This window comes from Pseudochaenichthys georgianus, chromosome 9 (assembly GCF_902827115.2).
Source record: "Pseudochaenichthys georgianus chromosome 9, fPseGeo1.2, whole genome shotgun sequence".
Lineage (NCBI taxonomy): Eukaryota > Metazoa > Chordata > Actinopteri > Perciformes > Channichthyidae > Pseudochaenichthys > Pseudochaenichthys georgianus.
Genome location: NC_047511.1, coordinates 28,089,789 through 28,113,610, shown reverse-complemented (window position 1 = coordinate 28,113,610; position 23,822 = coordinate 28,089,789). Strand labels below are relative to the sequence as shown.

Sequence of the window (23,822 nt, the reverse complement as noted above, 5' to 3'; positions counted from 1 at the left end):
CATTTTACAAAAGAAAGAGGCTTTGTGGGGGGGGACTATAGTCACGTATAATACTGGGTTTTGAATATGTCATGTACGCCACTGAATGAGCCTTTATATTCTGATGGTTGGTGGTTATACAGCAGATCCTATGCCGTGTGTGTAATACGTTCTTCTATTTTCCAAACTTAATGTTGCTACTATTGTGAAACTGATTAAGAAGGCCACTGTGTATTTTTTTTTAGTAACTATCACAGGAGTCTGTTCCCTTTCACTCATTTCACACCAGGGCTCTTCATTCTCTGCTTTTAATGACATTTCTACAAATTAGGACCCGATGTTCCATGTCATTTGTCATTAACCCCTTTGCTTTTAAGGTATCCATGACCTCTCAAGTAAGAGTGCACAGGAGGTTAAAGAGGAGCAGAGTGAAAAGCCAGCTGCAATTTTCAGAAACAACCTTTTCAGCATTCTGCATCATTTAAGAGCATTACGATTGTTGATAATGACAAGTCAATTAAATGGCTCACACCAATATAATAATACCTTTTTGAAGATTTTTTAGCTTGGGTGGACTCAGTGACATTTCAGATAAAAAAAGTCCTACTCCTTCAATCTGTTGAAAGGAGAAAAACATGGCTCTGCGTGAGACTTTGTGACATAAAACCGCATTATTTCTCTTGATAGAAAATAATATGTTTTGTCTGTAGCAGTTAACTATAACCTTAACAACAACAACAACAACAACAACAACAACAATGCATGACAAATACAGTATAGCAGTTTTGACTGTCACACAAGCATATTATGTTTGCAATGATCCTGTCATTACTGCTACACAATCTTTAAACCTAAAATGCAAAACTATGCAGCTCTTTAGACCTTTTGGAAATGTATTTATCTAATTGAACATGTTTTCACAGTAACTTATCTAATACCACCTACATGTGTAAAAACAATCTTAGGTCAAATAGGAAATACGTGCAGCAGCTCCTGCATCACTTTATTGTTACAGCTATTCAACAGATGGATATTGTAAACATTACATTAGCTAGCTGTAGCATTAGCATGCCCAGGCTGTGGCTCTTCCTCTTCCTCAGCACGCAGGGGCTTGGCTGACAGCTGTGAGACTGACAGGCAGGAGGCAGCACAAAGGAACAGATGCACTGTGATGGTGGCGGCAGCAGTGGGGGGCTCATCCTCCAGCAGCCGACAGCCCCCGTACACATTCTGCAAACTCGCTAACTGCAGAAAGCAGCCACACTGTATTTGTTGTTGCCAAAAACAAGCATGTACACGATTCAAACAACATGAACATGACTGCCAGGCTCCGATAGTGTAATAACTATAGCTGTGAAAATGTAGTTTGTTCTCAGTCTGTGGTCACTCAAAACAATTCAAAACAGTAATAGCAACTAAAACCAACATAAGCCCTGCCAAAAATTCCAGCAAACCAAAACACAACTTTGAGTCAAATAACACAAAATAATGAAAACACAGCGATTAGCTAACGTATAGTTGGCGGTAGAATACGTTACTCTGTTTATATTAGTTAGCTCAAATGTCAGCTGCAGCACGCTACTTGTGAACACAACCATTAACGTTGAACTGCCAATAAGTTGACTGCCTGCAGCTTTCCTGCGACTCGTGAAGCTAGGTCTACTACTCCAACCATAACAGCAAAGATCACTGATGCTAGCTGCCAAAAATGCTAACAACAACAGTCCTTTTTTTTAATGGCTAGCTAGTTATGCTAACTTGCTCAAACTGTTGTTGGTTAGCTTTTATTGATGTTCCCCGTTCAAATAAACGCTCTGCATTTCAAATTGTACAAGGAAGCGCTTGTCGGGTTTGATGAATTGTTGTCAATTTCCCATGGGGTTTGAAAAAAAATGCGTTGTGTTTGTGCGAGTACATGAAAAAAAGCAACGACACGGAACATAATTCCTCGGCAACGGCCCAATCCTCGGGCTCGACAAATGACATCCAGTTGAGGCCGTGCGCCTTGGCGGAGCAAAAACACACCTAGCTAGCTCGGCTAGTTTGCTAGCTTCCGTTACCTCCCGGTCAACGATTAACGACGCCGTAGGTGGTCTTCCAACAAAACGTGTATTACATAATGCTATTATTTATAAAATGTGTTTTTAAAAGTTTGTTGCATGGTTGTAAATGCGTGACTTTATTTACCTTTAGATGTTGCGTTCAAAGGGAGGGGAATGTTTTAGCTTGTGTCCGTATCTCTAGCTCCCCCTTTCTTCTCTCTCGGCTCCTCCAGAAGGAACTCGATTGGCTGCCAGCTAGCTGGTTAGCTAGCTTGCTAGCTATCAACAATAATCCGTGTCGGGCTGATTCGTTCTTTTTCCGCCTCTCAAGGGTGAACGTCTCCGCGTACATTCATGAGGAAACATTCGTTCTTCGGAGTTTCAGTCGGTCTGTTCCGCCTTACTCAATGAGTGCAGCCAATTTCGACAGTAAATGAGAAATATGACGATTGTTGCGATCATCAAGAGGCTCTCGTCTCGTAGAACAAAATGCCGACCGGAAGTTCTGCCGTCTGACTGACCAAAGTACTCAGGAGTGACTCCCTCCATCGGCGCCAAACAAAATGCCATGCAGCGTTTCGCGTTTGAGCCGCTAGACACCGCTGTAGGACTACGTTAGCGACGTCGTCTATTTGCTGTTCAATGTATGCTCATTCTTTATCATTATCAACAGATGGTTTTATATAAAGACCGCAGCTCAAGGCAAAATTATAGCATTTTTTCTAACTACATATTTTGTGTAGGCCTATTATAGCATATTAGCAACATTTCACTTTCTAAAAGTAAGATATTAGGTACAACTTTTTTTTATATCACCTTCATGTATCAGTGACTGTCTGAGATTGTTCCTAATCTATGAAGTGGTACACTACGAAAAATGTGTTTTTTATGCTTTTCTTCTAAGGTTTGTTTTTAAATCTCTTTTATGATTTAAAAATATTAACCACTTAACCCATGGTACACTGTAAACTGCAATTATTTGTTTGGTTACTGCACCTGTTTTAAAATAGAGGAATTAAAAAAAACTTTACCTTATCTGGTGGCCTAAATTTACTTTCAAACTGCTAATTAAATAGAATATATACATATATTTTCTGGCAATAAAACTGGCCATGAAATTACCCGAAACATCTACATCAAACTGTTTAATCTTTAATGCGTTAAAGTATAGCTTACAAATATTTGTGATGTTAGATATTATTTAAAATATAGTACACTACACTTAGAAATAATGCAAGGCCGTGCATTACAATTGTATTAAGCTAAGTAACCAGTAACTTGCTGTCTTATAAATGTGGTGGAGCTTAACACACACAGGGCAGCTACTATGTCAAATTGAATTATTGTCCAAATGCTTGCACAATTACACACTCATCTTGCAGAATGGTTCATATAACATCATTAAGGAAGCATTTATATATATTGGGAAATATAAATTAAAGCAAATCAAAGGATAGAGGAGAATTTACACATACAATTAAGGTATTTGCATGTACATTTATAAAATATCTCAAAATGTGCCAACAGCAAGATACATTGTGTTGATGTGTAAAACATGACACAAGTGCCTTAGTCTGCCCAATGTGAAAGAGATATCCTGACTTTTTTTTAGGAAATCAAATCACTGTTTGACCTCAAGGGGTCAGCATCAACCTTTGGTAAATATGACAATTACAGTATTCTTAGAAATATTGATGTGTTGTTGAAGGAAACTGTAGAAAAATAATACTGGTTTGAAGTTCTAGCCAGGAAGTTCAAGGTTGGTTGAGGCCAATGAAAACCCCTGTCCCCTCCAGTACCAACAACCACAAATAACCCTTAACAAGATACAGCCTCCATCTTCTATACTCACTAATCTGTTCAGTGTCTGTTCCATACCTCGGGACAGCTTGTATGCATTCTGCTGATTAACAGGCAGTTATTGCCTCAACAGGAATGTCCAAACTATTTAGGTGAAGACAAGTCAATTATGTTTACAGCCCAATATCACAAATTGTAAAATTACCTTAGGGAGCTTGACAATCAGTACAGCATACACCCTCCGTATTTAGACCCTTGATTCATAAAAACTCTCCAAAAACTTTAACGGGATAAAAAAGTAAGAAACCTCAAAATAGCAATTGAGGATGGTTGGAGTGGACACACATGCAATAGATGAGTACAGTAAACCAACAAAATAGGATAAAATAATGGACAACGATGACAACATTTTAGAAATGTTTTAAACATTGCATCCTCCCGGATTACCTAGATTCTAGCTAATCCGGGAGGATGCCAAACAAGGATTAAATAAGAATTTTAAACATTAAATACATATAATCATTGACACATAAACAAAGGCTTATAGGCTGATTTTAGAATTCACACGTATTTCAGATAACTATTATAATAATGAAAAAGATACAAAAACGGATTACAAATTTTATTGATAAAAATCCATGCAAGATAGAACTACAAATATTGTTCAAATGTGTGTGTGTTTGAGTGTGCGTTTGTGTGTGTGTGTGTGTGTGTGTGTGTGTGTGTGTGTGTGTGTGTGTGTGTGTGTGTGTGTGTGTGTGTGTGTGTGTGTGTGTGTGTGTGTGTGTGTGTGTGTGTGTGTGTGTGTGTGTGTGTGTGTTTGCAGGCACATATGAATTAATGTGTGAAACATTCATATCAAAAGAGACACCTGCAACTGTAAACAAAGGAACTATTTAATTTCCTCAAGTTCATACAGGTAACATAACAATTGGTCCTTTAATTAAATCAGCCAGTTTTGCATTTGTAAAAGGAACTAGAGGGATTGTTAGTTTTGATCTTTAGGCAAGAGCATTGTAACAATTTCTTTACATACAAAATCCTCAAAGAACCTTTTACAATTTAAATCTACAATGAATGTACATGTTTATCTACATTTCTCTATACAAGCACAGTATATTCAAAATAATCTTCTATACAAAGCAAAGATTATATAAATGTTGCATTTTTAATGTATATACTTAATATTTTCAAGTAAGCCTAAAAGTTAGATACAAAAAGATTAGAAAATAACTCAAATGTGTTACTTTACAACATGCGTTGATATTTAATCAAATGAAATAAAACATTAGATTTAGTTATCTAAAGAGTCTGATTTGGGGAAAAAAGTATTAGAAAAGTATATATTCAGCCTACTGAATACCTGGTTTACTAATTTAATACAAAACAATAGTTCGTACTGACATGTGAATGTTTCAACACATCATTTTGAGTTAAATCCCCATGTTATAGGGTAAACTCACAATCAAAATTATGATTTCAATAATACAAAAATCACTATTTTACTTTTTTAGCAGTACTAATGTACGGGTTAGCAATATTTTTTCCGGGCATGGGCAGGTATGATTTTGATGAAACTACCCACATTTAAAAATAATATTTGGTGTTTTTTTTTTTTGGTTGATATCTTGATATTATTACAGTTTACATTCTAAGTTGATCAAATGTACAGGTAAAAACACGGCTGAGTGATTTTGGTTTGCCAGTCTTTATGATTGAAATGATTGGTTTGAGCAGTATGTGTCACAAAAAGGGGTTAGATAGTTGCCAAAATATTCTGAAAAGTGTAGCACTTCCTGTGTTGGACAGGTATGTGTGTTTTAGGATGAATTACAGTAGGCCTACATAATCCCTCCACCAAATCGTAGAAAATAAAGCCACTAATGTCTATACAGAAGTTTGCAAATAAGCAGCCCTTTTCCCCCAAAAAGTGGACATGGTCCATATGTGCATGGTATCAAGCACTTTTCCCATCAGTTTCCAAACAGATTTTTCACAACCATTTCACCTACATACATCACCACTCAAGCAAAACAAAAGCAACAATTTTAAAGCCAGAAAAAGTCAAGTTTGGGCGGTAATCTGCTGCAGTGTTAAGACTCACAGCAGTACTGGCCTCTAGTGGGGGAGATCAGTCGTCACAGTTCTGAGAGGAGCTGGATATGGCGTGCAGGCCACAGAGCAACAAGGCTAAGCTAAAGAGTAATTCATTATTGCTTTAATAGTAAATAGCTGTCACCCTATGGCAGAAACACATAGTACTCTTAGGAAACATCATAATACACATTTTTAGAAAAAACAAAGCAACAGTGAACCATCTGTCTGGGAAGCTCACACACATAAGTATAACTCATCTTGGTTGAAATATATTCTAGCTGTAGATCAATTTAATTTGGTCCCTCCACACTTGAGAGACAAAGGTATTCAAATTAAGTAGGGCTTAGTTTGAGAACGTGGTTCAATGCAGTGCAATTGTTTTCCTAAGAATGTAAGCAGCCTGAACAACAATCTACATCTTGGTCTCGCTGTCAGCAGGTCTCTCATTCTCATACTCATTCTCCTGGCAGATTAGCTGGTACGGCTTCTTGTCTGCCTCCTCCACCACCGAGTTTCCCACCTCAGGGTCCTTCTTCTGCAACTCGTGGCGAGACAGGTGCTCCACTATACCTGCACCGATGGAGTCTCCAAGGACATTGGTCATGGTGCGCAGTCGGTCTCTGAGGAAAGACAGTGAACAGGTGAGGACAGGTGGCAGGGAGAAGACAAGATGAAACAAGATGAACCATGTCATAACGAGATGAAACGAGACACAACAAGATGAAACAGGACTTATAAAGATTAAACAACACAAAACAAGTTGGAACAAGACAAAAACACATGAAACAAGACAACATGAAGGGAAGACAAAACGACGAAGGAAGACAATCAGTATGAAATATCAAACAATTTATTTTGGATGTAGAAAATTAAATCTACATGTGCCCTTGAGCAAGGCACCAGATACCCCCCTTCCCCCCTCACTCCCACTGCTCCCCGGGCGCTGTACAGTAGCTGCCCACTGCTCCTAGTACTAGACTCCTGGTACTAGGATGGGTTAAAAGCAGAGGCCACATTTCACTGTGTGTGCTGTGTGCTCTGCATGTGTGACCATTAAAGAGGGTTTCATCCCTCCCAATTCTATTCTTCTATTCTAAATGTGTGTGAACCAAAAATGATGATGAGTAAACTGAATGGTTTTAATCGCTCCAGGCAATCTTGAAACCACATGAAGCACACAGGCGGTGGATAAGAGGAGAAGGCTTTGCACTGGGTTTGGACCCCGACTGAATAAAAACAGATGGATAGGGGGACGAGGAATGTGATGGGAGTGTCTCTGCAAGCTCTCCTCTAATCCACTCATAGTGCAGAGCACACCAATTTGATCCCTTTTTACCCAGTAAAATCCCCCTGGGAGGAGTTTAATTGAACTCATACTGAATAATTCTTGAACTACTGTAACATAACAGAGTTTTGCAATCACACTGCTCATATGCAATATGAACATTGTATTATGTATTATTGTTTTTACTGGCTTCTAGCACTTGCGTTTATATTGTCTTCCCTGTACCTTCGCTGTTACCCTGTGAATTCCCTCGCTATGGGAGGGATAATGGATTTCATATTCATGATGTTACCTCAACCCTCTTAACTAACTTATCTTATATGAATAGCATTTACCAGTTTCTATAAAATGCTAACCGAATGTTTTTTTTGTGTGTTCATTTTCGTTGGATGCTCTGCCTCTATATATCAGACACTTACAAGAACCAATCAACAGCGATGATGAGCGAGATGTCGTCAGTGGGAAGGCCTACAGACGTTAGCACTATCACCATGGTGACCAGTCCTGCCTGAGGGATTCCAGCTGCTCCGATACTGGCTGCTGTGGCTGTGATACTGTTGGGAAAAAAGTGCAACATTTTTTTTTAATTTTCATTCATTTTCAGTGAAACTTTGAAAGACAGGTCCCTTTATTGAACTCCAACCCCTCCTTGGTATTATGATTAAAGAGGGTCACTTGTAAATCATGCATTTGGCTGAAATACTATCCGCCATCAATCCCTGGTCAAAAAGCTGCAACATTACATTACATTGCATTTAGCTGACGCTTTTATCCAAAACGACTTACAATAAGTGCATTCGACCAAGAAGATACAAACTTGAAGAAAACAGAATCATATAAGTACATCAGATTTCATAGAGCCAAAACATTTCAAGTGCTACTCAACAGGTTTTAGATAAGCCAGTCCTTTCTTAGTATATAGTGCTTTGTTAGTAATTCTATCGCTCGAAGGGGAGTCGAAAGAGATGAGTTTTCAGTCTGTGCCGGAAGATGTGTAAGCTTTCTGCTGTCCTGACCTGATGTCAATGGGGAGCTCATTCCACCATTTTGGATTTGAGGCTTTGAGATGCTTCATTTGGTTAAGCAATATCTCTTGACTTAATTAAAGACGAATGTACCAGTACTAGAAATATTCCAGAGCAGTTCCAGGCATAGTTTACTGGATCAAGTCTTCTCAGGTTCTCTTAATGCCGGATTCAGCAATTTTAGAGAAAACATTTTGATAATTGAAAGGAATATTAAAAGAAACTTTCCCCCACCATCTCACTCCCATTTTCTTTGTATATGTGTATCTTTGTATACCCATGGCCTTTTTCCTGAAATGTGCTCAGGCATGTAAGACACCCTGTTACCTTATTGCTTGACTAATATTGTGTATTGTTTATTTCTCCATTATAGATGAGAAATACATAGCCAAGGCTATGTATGGACCCTGTTGATAGGGTCATAGACACAAAATGGACAGGTATGCAGACATTCAATACATTTGACAAGAAGTGTATTGGATTGGATTGTTGAATCCACCTTAAAGTTCATTCATTTAGGTTGAAATAGCATACTGTAGATTGTGATGCAGGTGCTCTGTATATAACTTACCTGATGGTGAGAATCTGTCCAAAGTCAAGGTTATAATTGTTGACCTGAGCAATAAAGATGGCAGCCAGGGCTTCATACAGAGCTGTTCCATCCATGTTTATGGTGGCACCAACAGGGAGCACGAAACGGGTCACACGCTTGTCCACCTTGTTATTTTCCTCCAGGCATTTAAAAGTAATGGGCAATGTGGCAGAGCTTAGGAAGGATATAGGGAGAGGATGGATTAAAAAAAAAAAACAGCAACACAGAGACATAGCCTATTATGAATAATCAACCACCTCTTTATGACTCTCATCTGACCACGTGTGGGTTTAAGCATCAAGAAGGCTGACAACATACTAAGTCTAAAATCACTACTCTAGTAATAATTTAACAAAGCAACTATTGCCGTTTTTAAATGCATAATATCAGGAAAATGTAAAATACATTATTAGAGTATTTTTTGGGCAATTAAATACTTTTTGTCGTCCAGTATTGAAGTATTACATTGTATTAAGGAAGATTATAATACATTCTACCTTGACCTTTCAGTCTGTGAAGTTTTTAGTTGGTCTTAAGTTAGATAACACAACCACATACCTTGAGGATGTTCCCAGAGCGGTGATGAGCGCCTGCAGCAACCCACCGATGAAAACAAATGGGTTCTTCCTGGTTACGAGGAAGTAAAGTGTTGGCAAGACGAAGAGGGCGTGAACGAGCAGGCCACACATGACCGTCACAGTGTACATGGCCAGCTGTCCGCCCATGGATGAGATGTCATCCATCTCCACGATCTTACCAGCGATCAGGAACAGGATACCGATGGGGGCATACCTGAGGATCGATGAGTAATGTTATGAATTTGTAATCCAGATCCAGCATTTTATTTTACGTTAGCCTTATTCATCCATCCATACCACATGATTATGGCAACCAGCCTCATGATGGCTTCATTAAGACAGTCAAAGAAGTCCTTGAGGGGCCGCCCCTGCTCCCCCATGTTCGAGATGATCAGACCGAAGCAGATGGAGAACACAACCAGGCCAAGAGCATTGACTCCATTGACCGCTACAGGCACCGGGATCATCTCCTCCCGGGTCATCTTGCTACCATTAAGTGTGAATATGGTGTCGTTCACAGTCATTTTCACATGGACTATTCTCTTGGCATACTGTGTCTTAAACTGCAAAGACAAATGGGTTAAACAGTGATTAATCCTTTTGCAATAACATGTATATGCATGCTTTTATTTAAGAACTATATTTGACTTTTTAAAGATATCCTATATCTAACTTGTTGTATATTAAGATCTGTTTGAATAAGGAGGTTGAAGTGGCCTTAGTTAGCATCTCAGCTGTGTAAGCATGGGTACAGGACATGTGATATGCTTTGATAATGATGGCAAATTCAGATTTAGTTGCTTAATAATTTAATTTCCAGTGTAACAGAGATCTCCAGTAAGTAGTTTAAAGTTCACATGAATGACAATGGCAATACCCTGTATCTGAGAGGCTTAATCATAGTAGCATGTTTACTTTAATGGGCTTAAGCAAGATCATTTAGAAACAAATCATTATGTAACTGAAGGAAAAAGATAAAGAATGGATGTGGTGAGAGGGTTACCTGTTTGGTGCAAGCCTCCACAAGGTTAGGGGGAAACATATTTCTAGAGAAATAGAAAATAGGTACATTTTTATTAGGATTTACAAATAACAAATAGACATTTTCTAAAAAAACAATATATAGACTATTTGGGCCAGAATAAGTGTACCGGAGTTCTCTTGTGACTGTGTTTTGTTGTCCCATAAATCTGTGTGTACCTGATCAAGTCCAGGAAGGCGTCAGCAGGGCTGATCTGCTCAATCTGCTGCTGGTTGGTGAACTCATCCTTTGATCCTTGTCCAGGATGAATAATGAGCACCATGACGATACCAATGAACACAGCAATAACAGTGGTGGTGGTGTAATACACAACTGCCCGCAAACCCATTTTCCCAGAAGCACGGCCGTCCAGAGCTGCCATACCTGAGAAGGACATTGTCTACATTAATGTATCAGTACAAAAGGTTATATCCTCAATAGAGTTTTTTAAAGTATTTATCTGCTGCACTGTAACTTTTATCCATGTATTTTTCCTTAATGTTTATTTTATTAGCTTTTCTTTTTTAATGCTTAATGTCTTTCATTTTTTTTGTAAAGCACTTTGAATTGCCTTGCGTTGAAAAGTGCTATATAAATAAACTTGCCTTGCCTTGCTGGTAGCTGTACTCATTATCAGAATTATGGAAATACTTTCAAGCTGTAGACATTTCAGTTCCTAGCAGCAACAGCACTGTACTGTTAGCAGCTTTATTTTTTACTTATGTTGCATACTGTGCATACAGTATAGGTACATCATGAGAGTAAGCATGTGTTTAAAAAACAATATAATCATCTCAAAGTTCAGTTACTGTCATAAGAAATACTGCAACTTTTGTATTGTTCTACAAATAAAAAGAAAAAACTCCATTTCATCTCTAGTCATGCTGCCGTGTGACCTTACAGTTTGCATTGATGTGTCAGTTACTTGTGTCCCTAAGAGCTTAGTTGATCTGGGAAAAGGTGCTGTGATTATAGGTGGAATACACCCATCTGTATTATCTGCCTTGATATCTGTGGAAACAAAGAGCGGCAGGGAACACAATCTGGCTCTGACCTTTATTGGAAAACAACACCTACTGTACAGCACCCATGAGGAGATCTAGTATACATTATCTGACTTTAAATACAGATACAATATTATAGCTGCAGGGAGGAACTCTGTAAAAACAAGCCAATACAATTTAGATGTTGTGGTTTTGATAGTTGGGCAAAAAGCTTATAGTAGGGTTGGCATCATTTAAATATTGTGTTTTATTTGATCATGTAACAGTGTTGCATGTCTCCAAGTGTGACATTAGTTCGTTGTGAACTCGAGACTGTCAGTAAAAGATTAACAGTCTGAGCTCCATGGAATATGTGTGAGGGCAAGCAGACTAACAGAGCTATGATTTATGCAGAAAAAGATTCTTGCAACATAATACAAAAGCTGATGATCAAGTTCCAAGGAAATATTTTGCTCCCTGTTACAGTATGTTGGGTAATAACTCCTGCAGGGATGTATCTAAATATGTGTAACCATAAATATGTGGTAAATAGTATTTTACAGGCCTGCTGGAAAGCCAGAAATAAATGTTGGGTTGATAGTTGAAATAGTTTCCACAAAGCTGGTTTCCGGTTAAGAATTGATAAACCTCCACTGGAGAAAGTAACATTTAATCGGAGCCAGAGGAGAGTTTGAAGACGTCACAGAGCCTGGAAGCTAAACCGTCGACTCCAGCTCTAATAGCATTAAACACAGGTCAGGATAGTGATGGTAAACAGAAAGACAGCCATTCAGGAAACTGGATTTAGAAAGGGACAAGCTGCCTCAATAGACTTGACTTTTCATTTTCAATGTGTCAGTTCCTATTATGGCTATTGTCTTCCTTCATTCAGAGCTTTACGAGGCAAAGCAGGCTTGTGTGATGGAAGATAGATGTGTTCCTTTTATATGTGGCAAATTGTGTGCGTGTGGAGTGTGTGTGTGGTGTGTTTGTGTGCGTGTGGAGTGTGTGTCCCTATACTGCGCCCCTACTGCCCTTGCTTTGGCCCTCTGCTTTCCTCTTGTCTCAACACGCCCACGACTAAGGCTTTTATTCTGCTCATCCTTCCCTCCCTTATTTTCTTCTCCCAAATTGTTCACCTCCTCCCTGTACCTCCCTTTGTTTCAGGGTGCCCCCTGGTTCCCCTCCCCTCTTGCCCCCACATCTTTACCTCCCTTCTTTCTTTTTCTTGCACACTGATCTTATTGCTAAAATCCTTTCATAGCCACCCGTTTCCTCCTCCCACCCCTCTGCCCTGCTCTCCTACAATTTCTTTTCTGACAGCCCTGGGAAAACTTGTTGACTTAGTCAGCCCTGCACGCACACAATGATCCCCAGCCTGTTGTCCAGGCAACAACGGACGCAGCCTCACCAATTTCATCCTCTCAAAGGAACAAAAGAAGCGAGTATGAAGGAGAGCGAGGAGAATGACTTTCTTTCTCATATGGGGAATGTTCATCAAACACAAAAGTAGGCCTACTTTGGAGGGGGGTATAGCTGGGTTTGACCAGAGGGCAATTAACATCCACTGACGACTCACAGTTCTTGCAAGACTTTACATCAAGGCATGCAGTCAGAAAATATCTCTACACAATAAAAGAAAACTTATAAGGTAATGTCTTGCAGTGATCGATGGACCAAATAAGACCCCTGATTCTTACATAATTTATATTGATGATGTTTTTGATGAATCATTTAAAAAAAATGTACATCCACAGAGCTTTATGAAAGGTCTAGACGTTATATTTATAGCACAATTTGTTCAGATTAACTTTGTTCATCACTTAACTTCCAGCTTTATGTTGCTGCCTTTATTCAATAAGGCTAACTCACAGAGAATCGGTCCAGTTATTTAACCCTTGGCCTTGTCTTGACTCCCAGTCCCTCCACCTCCTTTCCTCCACATGACCTCCTCTGTAATCATTCTCATTTTCCTCCTTTTACTGCCCACATCCCTTCTTCCTGTCCAGCCCCTTCATGTGTTTCAGCTCTTATTGAAAGGCCTTGAGACAACACAGATTTGACGACCAACGCATTGAGCCGTTTATCTGAAGTCTCTCATACATTTGTATCCTTGGTTCGCCTACCTGCCGGTCCTCTAATCCTGCTTTCCTTCATTTTCTACCTTGCAGGGCCCCTTTTCCCAATTCCCTATTTTGTCTCAGTTTTGGACAGGATCAAAGTTCAGAAGCAAATTTCTTCAAACTGAGACAACCCATTTCACACAGAGACACAATTCAGCAAGGAGCGTGACACTCAGTTTACACAGGGGCCTCGTGTTTGCAGCAAGGAAGTCAAAGGAGCATAGCTCTGATGCTTTTATCTCCAAAAATATGTTATTTTCAAAGTTTTGCTCTGTCGCATCACAGCTCTAAAATAGAGCTTAATCACATTTATGCTGTATAGGATATTGGTTCCTGTTGGAAAGTTGGTGAATCAAGCCTTTATTTTGGGGTTAAAAACACTGATAAACATACAGCTAAAGTTTTCAAACTCTCTTCAAGATCAATGGTTGCTGTTTTTCCCTAAAGTCACCTAAAACGTCTCATATTACTTTCAAACGAGGTCAAAGTTTAAGCGGAAATCTGAAGACCGTGGGAGAAAAAAGTGAGCCTCAAATAAATGGTGAGTAAAACAGCTGTGTTGCAGGAGTTAAGAAAATGTTTTACAGTATTTTAAAAACTATCCTTTTCTCCCATGACAAAGTACAAAACATTTTTTATTCTGATTATTGTTTTGAAAGTCAAAATAACTTTAAGATAGTGAGTTGCAATGTGTCTGCATAATATGCAGGTGTGTGTGTGTTGTTTGTTTTGGTGAAACAGTTACTTTTTACAGTCACAGTTACATAATGCGGTGCTGTTCTTGTTGTGACCTCAGCCCTCAATCTGCTCTACAACATTTCCGACACCTGGCTGATGTAACCTCTGTAGGATGTAATTAAATGTTAGATGTTGTGTTTGAATTAAAGGATAGCAGGGGACTATGGAAGATAACAATAATCACATTTTATATTAATTTACTTTTAGAATTATCACCTAACCATTAGCATATTGACTTCATTTTCAAGTTGGTGTTGGGGAAGATTGATGCATTTACTGGTTAAAATAGTTTTGTGCTATGCGCTCTATTTTGATATGCTCTGTAGAAACAAGGGTTAATGTTAGGGTTATGGTTAGAGTTGTTTCATGCAAAATGACCAGAATAAGTGTACGGTATTTTATTGGTGCAGTGTAGACTATCCATCAAGTTGCACACAAAATTAGGCTATAAAAACAAGAAAATAAATATATATTAAAAAAAATGTCATGTTAAAGGTGGGGTATGTAATTTTGGAGAAACCAGCTCGAGTGCGCAAGAATTTGAAAATACACAACCGGGAAAAAATTGCCACTTCCTTACAGAGCCCCTCCTCCAACACACACGAACGGAACGCGCACATGACCAATGAGGGCACGAGATAAGTTTGTGCACAGATGGAAGGCTGACAGGCAGGTAGGCCATCCAGTTATTTTAGCCGGGCCGGCTAAAATGATTGGTCGTGCTTTTTACAGTGCTACAGCTTCCACAGATGACATTTTTTTATGTATTTATTGTCAAAGCATTTAATATATTCATTGCTATCGGGATGTTAAGAGCATTCCATGGAATATAACAACAAGTGTTTCTGAAATAAATTACATACCCCACCTTTAAGTGTGTTATCTGTAATAATAATTGACTTTTTCTAGTCCTATGAAAACTTTATAGAAAATAATATTGTATCTGATTAGTTCAAAAGGCACATCCCTTCAGACATGAGAAAGGAGCCGTGTGCGGGATGACTTGACTACAGACCGCACTCTTTGTTGGTGTAGCTGATGTCATGTGACATGATGTCAGAGGATGCTGATGTTACGCCCTGCTGCAGCACAAAGCAGGTTATTATCAGGCAAAGTGTGTCTGTCATCCCTTTAGGAGACGGGCCTGTTGCCCGTCAATCACTGCTCTGGAGATTTGGTGTCAGTATATCCCGCCTTTGTCAGTCAGTGCTGCTTACGAATGGAAAGTCACATGTTCTATATATTTTTTTCCATAACAAGTAGAGTCTGGACAAACCCTTTAACTCAAGGAGAAGGCCTCCCTGCGTGTCAGACTCGCTTTTGTGAACCATGTCAACAGTGACGAATGAACTAATTTCATCCCTGGATTATAACTGAGAAAAGGCATATGTTTGTCTTTTGCTCAAACACAGGTCCAAATACATGTGAGTTGCAGAGATCTTTAAGAAACCACAAAGTTACCTAGCCCAACAGCTCTGAATTACAAAATAAAGGTTAGATCACTTTGGTTGTGCTGTATTAAGTTTCAAGACCATTACAACATGGGTCAAGCACGTGATTGCTTGAGACCAGTAGTTTAAGTTGAAAACACATCATCCTTTATCTGACTGTATAGCACATGAGGTCATGCCAACACGCACCGCTATGCACAACACCAACTAGAGGGTTGGCTGAACAAACAGCTGGCTCACTCTGCCAGATATTAGGTAGCCTACACGTTAGTCAGTGGAGCCACAAAACAACAAACAGCACTGTCACTGGTATTACGATTATACACAGAAAACACATGCTACCTGCAAAACATAAATCCCACATAAATAATCAACGAATTTGACCTACTTTTTCCAATATGTAAAAAACTGATGCTTTGATTTACTTCAGACCTCTAGGGGACATTGGTGGATTTTATCTAGTGAGGCGCTATTCATATAATAGATGCCAGGAAGCCTCAGTTTAAAAAGGTTATTTTAGGATATACAGTAAAAGGCCTTTGTTTGGTGACACATTTAGAACATCGTAATGTCACATGCTTGAACTGAAAGTGGCTTAGTTGTGTGTGCTTATTTTAGATATCTGAGGTTTATTTTAACAACAAATAAGCAACACTTCTCTTTGCTAAATGGTCTGACAACTATTTGGGAGTGCTGTGTGTAAGCCCTGTGTTGTGCGTAGACGGCTCTGCTAAAGATTCTTCCCTAGTTTAGGTTTCATGTTATGCGTTTAGATAGGTTCCTGTTTTATTTTGATAGTCTTGTCTACCCTCATGTGTCTAAAGTACGTTTCCTGCCTTGTCTGTTTTCCCGCTGTTGTGAATAGAGGTTTCTCAATACTCTAATTTCCCCTCCTCGACTCCTCGACTCATCGGTCGTCCGGTAGTGACCCGGAAATGGATTTCAGCACGCCATGTTGAAGGACATCTAATTTCTCTAAATGCACTTCGAGGACCGAGCATCGAGGAGGCTCTCTGGAGGAGTTCTAACCGACTGATGGGTCCTCCACGGCTCCTCCGCGGACGCATTTCCGGGAACGGTGGAGGCGTTACGCACGGCCGGGCTTATCTCAGCCAATGACAGCTCTGCATGCATCCCCTGGATATTATTTTAGAAACTGCTTTCATCGCGACGCAATGTTTACAGTAGAGGTTTCTCAATACTCAAATTTCCCCTCCTCGACTCCTCGGTCCTCCGGTAGTGACCCGGAAATGAATTTCAGCGCGCCATTTTGAAGGACATCTCATTTTTCTAAATGCACTTCGAGGACCGAGGACCGAGCATCGAGCATCGAGGAGGCTCTCTGGAGGAGCTCTAACCGAGAAGACACTGATGGGTCCTCCACGGCTCCTCCGTGGATGCATTTCCGGGAACGGTGGAGGCGTGACACACGGCCGGAAGTATCTCAGCCAATGACAGCTCTGCATCAACCCCTTGATATTATTTTAGAAACTGCTTTCATCGTGACGCGATGTTTACAGTGAGAACAGCTTTGAGGTCCGTGCAGAAAGCAGAGCAGTGTGTAAAATATATATCACTCAGTATAACAGAAATTGTATATATTTATATAAATATGTGTGTGTGTGTGTGTGTGTGTGTGTGTGTGTGTGTGTGTGTGTGTGTGTGTGTGTGTGTGTGTGTGTGTGTGTGTGTGTGTGTGTGGCATGTCGCATATGTAGCCTGTTATTGTATCATTATCCGCACTGTCAATAAATCAAAGTAAATATATAAGTGGTCATGAACACATCTGTCCATCAGGCTGCTGTGCCTTCTGTCATCATTAATGGACGTCTCTTTAAAATGACCGCTCAGAGGAGAGGAGTTCTCATTTCTCTAACCGCCTGCTGCTTCCCCTCCTCTCTCCTCGGTTCCCCTCCTCAGTCCTCCGCTCGCATCTCCTGTGGGCGGGACTAAGTATCGAGGATAGGAGTCGAGGAAAGGAGTCGAGGAGGGGAAATTAGAGTATTGAGAAACCTCTATTGTCTAAATTGTCTTCACCTGGTGTTGTCTGTCTAGTAGTATATATAGTTCTTGTCTTCCCCTGTCTCGTTGCCAGATTGTCTTGTGTGTTCCAAGCATTCCAGCGTTAAGATCATTTGTCATTGTCCTTAGAGTTATCGTCCATGTGAGTGTTAGGTTAAGTAAGTAGTTTTTTGATAGTATAGGTTAGACAGTTTATTGAGTGTTTGTTTTGTTACTTTATGTATTCAGTGTGTTGTTACCTGATTACATTAAAACACTTTATTTTTGATACTTTGTTTGTCTCTGCATCGTGCATTTAATTCCACGCCTTTGTACAGCCTTAACACCCTGGGTGCAACATTGACACAAGTATGTTGTTAACATCAATGATGCTATTAGTACCTAATTTCCATCAGATTCACATCACATCATTCAAATATATATTTAGTTGTACTTTCAATGACTTAAAATAAAAGTTTGAGGCTTTCAAAAAGAAAGAATAACATGTTGTGTTCTTGATGGTCTGTCTGTGTGAAACTTTAAAAGACTACAAGAGTAATAGCTCATATTTATTAATTAATGAAGAAAGCGGAAGATATCCTAATATAAGTTATATGACCTGATGTTCTTACCTGTGATAAGACTGGAAACCAGCAGGGGCAGCACCAGCATCTGAAGCATTCTCATCAGCAGCTCCCCAGGGAATGAGAAGAACTTCATCTCCCGGTACGACATCTTGTAAGGCCGCAGGCCAAATCCCATGATAGTGCCTGCAATGATAATAAGATGTGGAAGAAAAGTCCAAACCTGATCAGAATTTCAAGACCAGATAATCTAGTTAGCATATTACAGCAAAATCAAGCCTATTTATGAATGGGGGACTGAAAAATTGTATTGTAACACAAAACTGCCTTGCAGACTCACATTATAAAATACAAAATACAATGTAGTCTGCTATGGTGCAGGAGAGTTGGGGCTCCGATGATCCAGGTTTAAGCATGAGTAACATTGTTTAGAGGAAATGCATTTGCTTTGCTCATTGTATTTAACTTGATTAACTTTTTTGTGTGATATTCTTCAGTCTCTGAAACCTTATATTCATCTATCAGTTTATCCCGGGTTTATCCCCTACAGCTCTATCCACCAACAGGGCCCAGCTGGCTGACCCGGCAGCCTGAAGTGAAGTTAACACTATCCTGAATGCAGCAATCAGGATGTGTGTTTGTCATGGCATGGTGTAATTCTAGCAGGGTTGCAGATGTGCAGGCGGTGGGTGGGCCTGGCTTACTTCCTACTGAGACCGACTGAAAAGGTTAATGGCAGCAGGTCAAGGGTCAGCTGCCGGGTCAGATTAAGGCCTGCCTGCTAGGTTCATCTGAGGTCCCTTTATTCTCTCATCCTCCACTATTTGTTTCTATTCTTTTCCTTCTTCCGTCCTGCTACAGAGGAGTTGCTTACACCAGATAGATGTAATGAGGAGACAGAAAATCTCCTGCCTTTTTCTGTAAGTGCTAACACATTCTTCTCCAATAATATTCAATCAATTAAATTACCATGTGGTGCCTGGACTAATTTTACTAGACAAAGAAAAGGTTCTCACTTACCAATAATGACAGCAGCGACGGTAAGGATAACAAAGGCATTTCTCATGAAGCATCCTCTCAAATCGTCCTTCGTGATGCTCTCCACTCTCTTCTTGGCCAGCAGGGATCGGGACTGGACCCCGGCCCGGATCTGCTGCAGCCCGCTCCGGGTCCTCTGTTGGTTCTCCCCATTGCTCTGAGTCATAGCTGCTGCTGGGTCTTTAGATGTGTTATTGACCTGCAGGAACTCAAGTTAACTGTAAGGAAGATGCCTTAAAGGTGCTGCTGAACCCCTGCTGCCCCTCTTCCTCTTTTTAACACATGTCCTTTGGCTTAAGTATTGTTAAGTGTCCTGATCGAAAGGGAAGACATATTGTGAGAGCTTGCGTTAAAAACATTGGTTGACCAAAAAAAAAAACAATGATGAAAGGTAGAGAAGCACTTTGCCACACTCTTAGTTAAGTCAGATAATAATAGATTTAAAACACATTTTAAGTTGTGCTTTGTATTATTGATATGCTTAACTCAAAATGCAGCATATAGGAGTGATTACAGGAGCCTAATAATCATGAAACCCCCAAAATATGCATAAAAACATAAATGAAATGCATGCGTCAAGAATGCGTGTGTTTCATTCACAAATGAAACAAACTTGAGTCACTACAACACACGTGTTGTTATGCTGATAAGGATTCATGGTCTCACACATGCAGATACACACAGTTACAACGGTCAAATGGTAAAATGCATTTGCAGGCACATTTAAAAATGGTAAAATACTAAAATAGAAATAGTTTCTGTACCTTTAGACTTCAGCAATAAGTTCCTCTGGAGTAATGTTTTCTTTCAGAGGTAAAGTTCTGGTTTAAAACCCAGTGTGAGAGCTCTTTGGTTGGGAGCTGGTTGGTGTGAGCAACCAGCAATGAAGAGAAAGAGAAGTAAAAAGAGGAGAGGGCGGGAGAAAAGAGAGGAGGGAGCAGCAGCGAGATGAGGGAATGAAAGGGCCAGTACGAACGGAGGCGGTGCCGTAGAAGAAAAACTAGTCACTCACACAGTGTGGGCTTGTGGGGAGGTGAGGCGGGATCTAAGAAAGTGAGGTAATTTAGAGAAGGAGGGTGCTTTTCAGACAGAGGGGAGTTTGACGAATAATGAGCTTTCCAAGCAGGAAAAAGAGAAAGGACCTTCTTGTTTCTTCTATCCCTCTCAGCCTTCCTTTCAAATGGTTTTTCACGCTTGAGAAATTCAGCCTGATTGAAGATTCCTGTGGAGAGTGAGTCAACAGTGAAATAAAAATCCTCAATCAATCACAATTTTTTTTTGAAGTGGATTAGCCATTCATACATTTATTTTTGACACATCTCCAATTGACACACTCATTAATCAATCTGCCTTTTTTTGCTAGATTTAAGTCCATTAGACATTTACATCAGACAAAGGTCACCTTTTTGTCCATGAAAAACAGTGGAGTCTTTAGTTAGGCGGAGCTAAACCGAACGGGTAAATGTTGACCAAGTTCCAGTCTCGACTCGTGCTCTGAAACCTTTTGCTATAAACAAACAATCTGTTCAAACAGTGATGAGTGTTTAGAATTTTGGAGGAATTTCGCAAACTGAATGCTTCTGGGACAGTAAGTTAAATGTGTGTCATTTAAACGTAATGAATACTTTAGCACAGGAGAAATTGGTCAAGAAAAACAGTCCCACAGAGGATCAACCAAACACAAGCAGCTGACGACCGGGAGGAAAATTAAGGAATTTAGAGTTTGGCATGTGTGATGCAATGAATGCTGAGGGTGTGTATTTAAAAATGTGTGTTTTTCTTGTGCATTTGTGTGTGGTTGGGTTTATGTGTCTGGGTAAAAAAGTGGGGGAGAGAGTAAGTTGGAGAGGTAGAGCTGAAGGCATCCTTTCTGACTCATTGCAAGGGAATTCATGTTTGGCAAATTGGCATAGATGTTGTGAAATGTTTCAACCGTCAGTCTACATTGGCACACACACAGACACCGACATACACACACCCTTCCTGCTACTTATGAGCTAAGATAAATTATATAACCTCTGGAAGAATAATATCACCAAAGTATCCTTCCAGGGTTTGCTGTGTGGAGATCAGAGCTGTTTCAACACAGTCAGGGTGCGAATTGGAGGGGAGCAGGGGGAGCTATGGCTCCCCTAGTGGTGACATGAGCTCCCCTGGGAACATGGTTTGTGACATTTGGGGGGAGCTCTCTAAAATACTGATATGATGACCAAATAAATTCCATTTTGGGCATGTTTTTTTTTTTTCAAAGGTGTAAAATAAGTGAAATAAAATTATATTTAGAGTTTATGATTCATGAAAAAAGTGTCGCCTGCTTGCACGCTGCCCGCAGCTCCACCCACTACCCACTCACTCGTTTAGTTAGCACTGCATGTTTACCAGGCATTGTTGCTGCTGCTGACATGTCGAAAAGAAAAAACAACGTACCTTGGGCAATTTCTTTAAAAAGACGGCCAAACAACCTGATCAAGAAGACCAACCTAATGTAGCTGGTGGTAGCACATACGTTGTGACTGCTGCTACAACAGAACCGAGAGAGGAGGGAGCTAAGGTCAGTGCTAGTGCTAACTTGACAGCTAACGTTAACTTGGGGGCTGAAGAGACACAAGAAGACGAGCCGTTGTGTAGTGTGTGTGGCGTCGCGTCTCTCCAGGCAGTGAGAGGGTTGTGTTGTGCTATAGCTGTATTATTAATATTAATATTGTTCATGGTTGGTGCCGCTGGCTGCTCTTATCGCGTGTGTTCGGCTCTGTGTAGGCTACAGCCATAATAGGCTATAGCCCATGTGAAACAATGTAGCCTGTTTTTGAGTCATTTTACATTTATTTAATTAAACAGTCAAACGTTACATTGGTGGTTCGTGGGTTATTTATTATCAAGTTGATTTAAGTTTGCGTAGCCCATACATGCTCGGGAAATCTGTTGACATGAACATGATCCATCAGGACGTTTCATGTAAATGTAGACCTGTGGCACCACCCCGTGTGCAACAGATGTTCTCTTTATAATAATAGGCCTATGTCTGTGCAGTTGCACAAAAAAAAAAAAAATCACGGCTCCCCCGGAGACCGTGGTATAGTTCGCACACTGGGTCTCAGTTGGTTTGGTGTCCTCTGCTTACTTTTAATACTTGCAAATACAACTTTTGGCCCGTAATTTCAATTCCCCATTTCAGCGACCAGAGAGAGGGGGGGATATATCCAGTCTCTGATTGCGAACGTTATTATGAGAGTGCTCTCATACTTTAAATTGCATATATTTATATAAATATATTTGTGTGTGTGTGTCCGCATCTGTAGCCTGTTATTGTCTCATTATACCGCACTCTCAATGAATTAAAAGTACATATGTGGGGGAACAATGTTCAGCTGATCTAACAGAGATTATAAAATATGACAAAACACTCGACAGCTGATGCAGCTGTTGCCACGTAATAATGAACGGACATCGCTTTAATATGACCGCTCAGAGGAGAGGAGTTCTCATTTCTTTAAACGTCTGCTGCTTCCCCTCCTCTCTCCTCGGTTCCCCTCCTCGGTCCTCCGCTCGCATCTCCTGTGGGCGGGTCTAAGTATCGAGGAGGGGAGTCGAGGAGGGGAGTCGAGGAGGGGAAATTTGAGTATTGAGAAGCCTCTGATGAGTCGAGGAGGGGAAATTTGAGTATTGAGAAGCGTCTATTGTGTGCGTCTGCTGTAGGGTGACCAGATGTCCCGCTTTGCGCGGGACTGCACAGCATTTTCACGACTTTTGGTGCGTCCCGCAAATTGAGACGATGTCCCGCATATTTCATTTTGATTGGCTGTTGAGAAAGCAGGGAAGGCTATCATCAGGGGGCTGTGTTTGCTGTCAATCAAACTGTAACCAATGAGAGTAACTCACTCACACACACACCCCCACCCCCGCCAAACAACAACAACAACAACGAACGCAGGCGACGCAGCAGGTTATGGAAAATGGAGGAAACTGAAACTACAGCTAAGAAGAAAAGAAGATGCACATACAACAAAGACTGGGAAGACACTTACCCGTGGGTGAAGCCAGTGCAGGGCGACTCTCAGAGAGTTTTTTGCAATCTTTGCAAGAGTAATTTTTAAATGTCACATGGCAGTGAATACGACGTCAAAAGACATAGAGAATGTGATTCTCACAAGAAACGTGTCGCTCAAAAAGAGACATCCCACTCTATGGAGACATTCTTACTCAAACCAAAAAATGATGGTCACAGCCAAAGGTAACAGCAGCAGAAATAACCAGTGTTTACCATACAGTGCAACACTCCCATTCATACCGGTCAAATGACTGGTAACAAGCTAGCGCCGACCATTTTTCCAGACTCTGAGATAGTAAAGAAAATGTCATGTGGTCGTACAAAAGCAGCGTCCATAATAACAGATGTGCTTGCCCCTGCCTCTGTGGAGAGTTGTTTGACAGAGTCAAAGAAACCAGTGGTTCTAGGTGACAACATAGCCCACACACTGTGTGTGG

At 40.3% G+C, this 23,822-nt stretch overlaps 2 protein-coding genes across 9 annotated transcripts in view; both read right to left on the bottom strand.

Annotated features, from left to right (window-relative positions):
- The window catches only part of nipbla (NIPBL cohesin loading factor a), a 34,361-nt gene extending 31,837 nt beyond the window's left edge, over window positions 1-2,524 (bottom strand). For 3 of the 5 annotated variants that reach the window (XM_034090484.1, XM_034090488.1, XM_034090487.1), the window contains exons 1-2: window positions 2,167-2,524; window positions 526-595 (exon numbers count right to left, since the gene is read on the bottom strand). The gene's annotated coding sequence lies outside the window, so the exon portion shown is untranslated. Of the gene's footprint in view, window positions 1-525; window positions 596-1,025; window positions 1,225-2,166 lie in introns of all 5 variants that reach the window. The other 2 variants (XM_034090485.1, XM_034090486.1) reach the window with 2 other exon arrangements.
- Window positions 2,525-4,428: 1,904 nt separating this feature from the next.
- LOC117452693 (excitatory amino acid transporter 1-like) lies at window positions 4,429-20,235 on the bottom strand. 4 transcript variants are annotated; one of them, XM_034091412.2, is made up of 10 exons: window positions 20,102-20,235; window positions 19,320-19,650; window positions 18,348-18,485; window positions 10,599-10,803; window positions 10,402-10,444; window positions 9,696-9,961; window positions 9,379-9,612; window positions 8,800-8,994; window positions 7,623-7,757; window positions 4,429-6,538 (listed from the first exon to the last, which is right to left on the bottom strand). In XM_034091412.2, exons 2-10 carry the CDS (start codon window positions 19,501-19,503, stop codon window positions 6,331-6,333), a joined length of 1,608 nt encoding a protein of 535 aa, XP_033947303.1. In that variant the 5' UTR covers window positions 19,504-19,650; window positions 20,102-20,235; the 3' UTR covers window positions 4,429-6,330. The 4 variants fall into 4 exon arrangements, with proteins under 4 accessions (XP_033947303.1, XP_033947305.1, XP_033947304.1 ...); XM_034091414.2 differs by having other exon boundaries at window positions 19,320-19,555; XM_034091413.2 differs by having other exon boundaries at window positions 19,320-19,536.
- Between the last annotated feature and the right edge of the window lie 3,587 nt (window positions 20,236-23,822).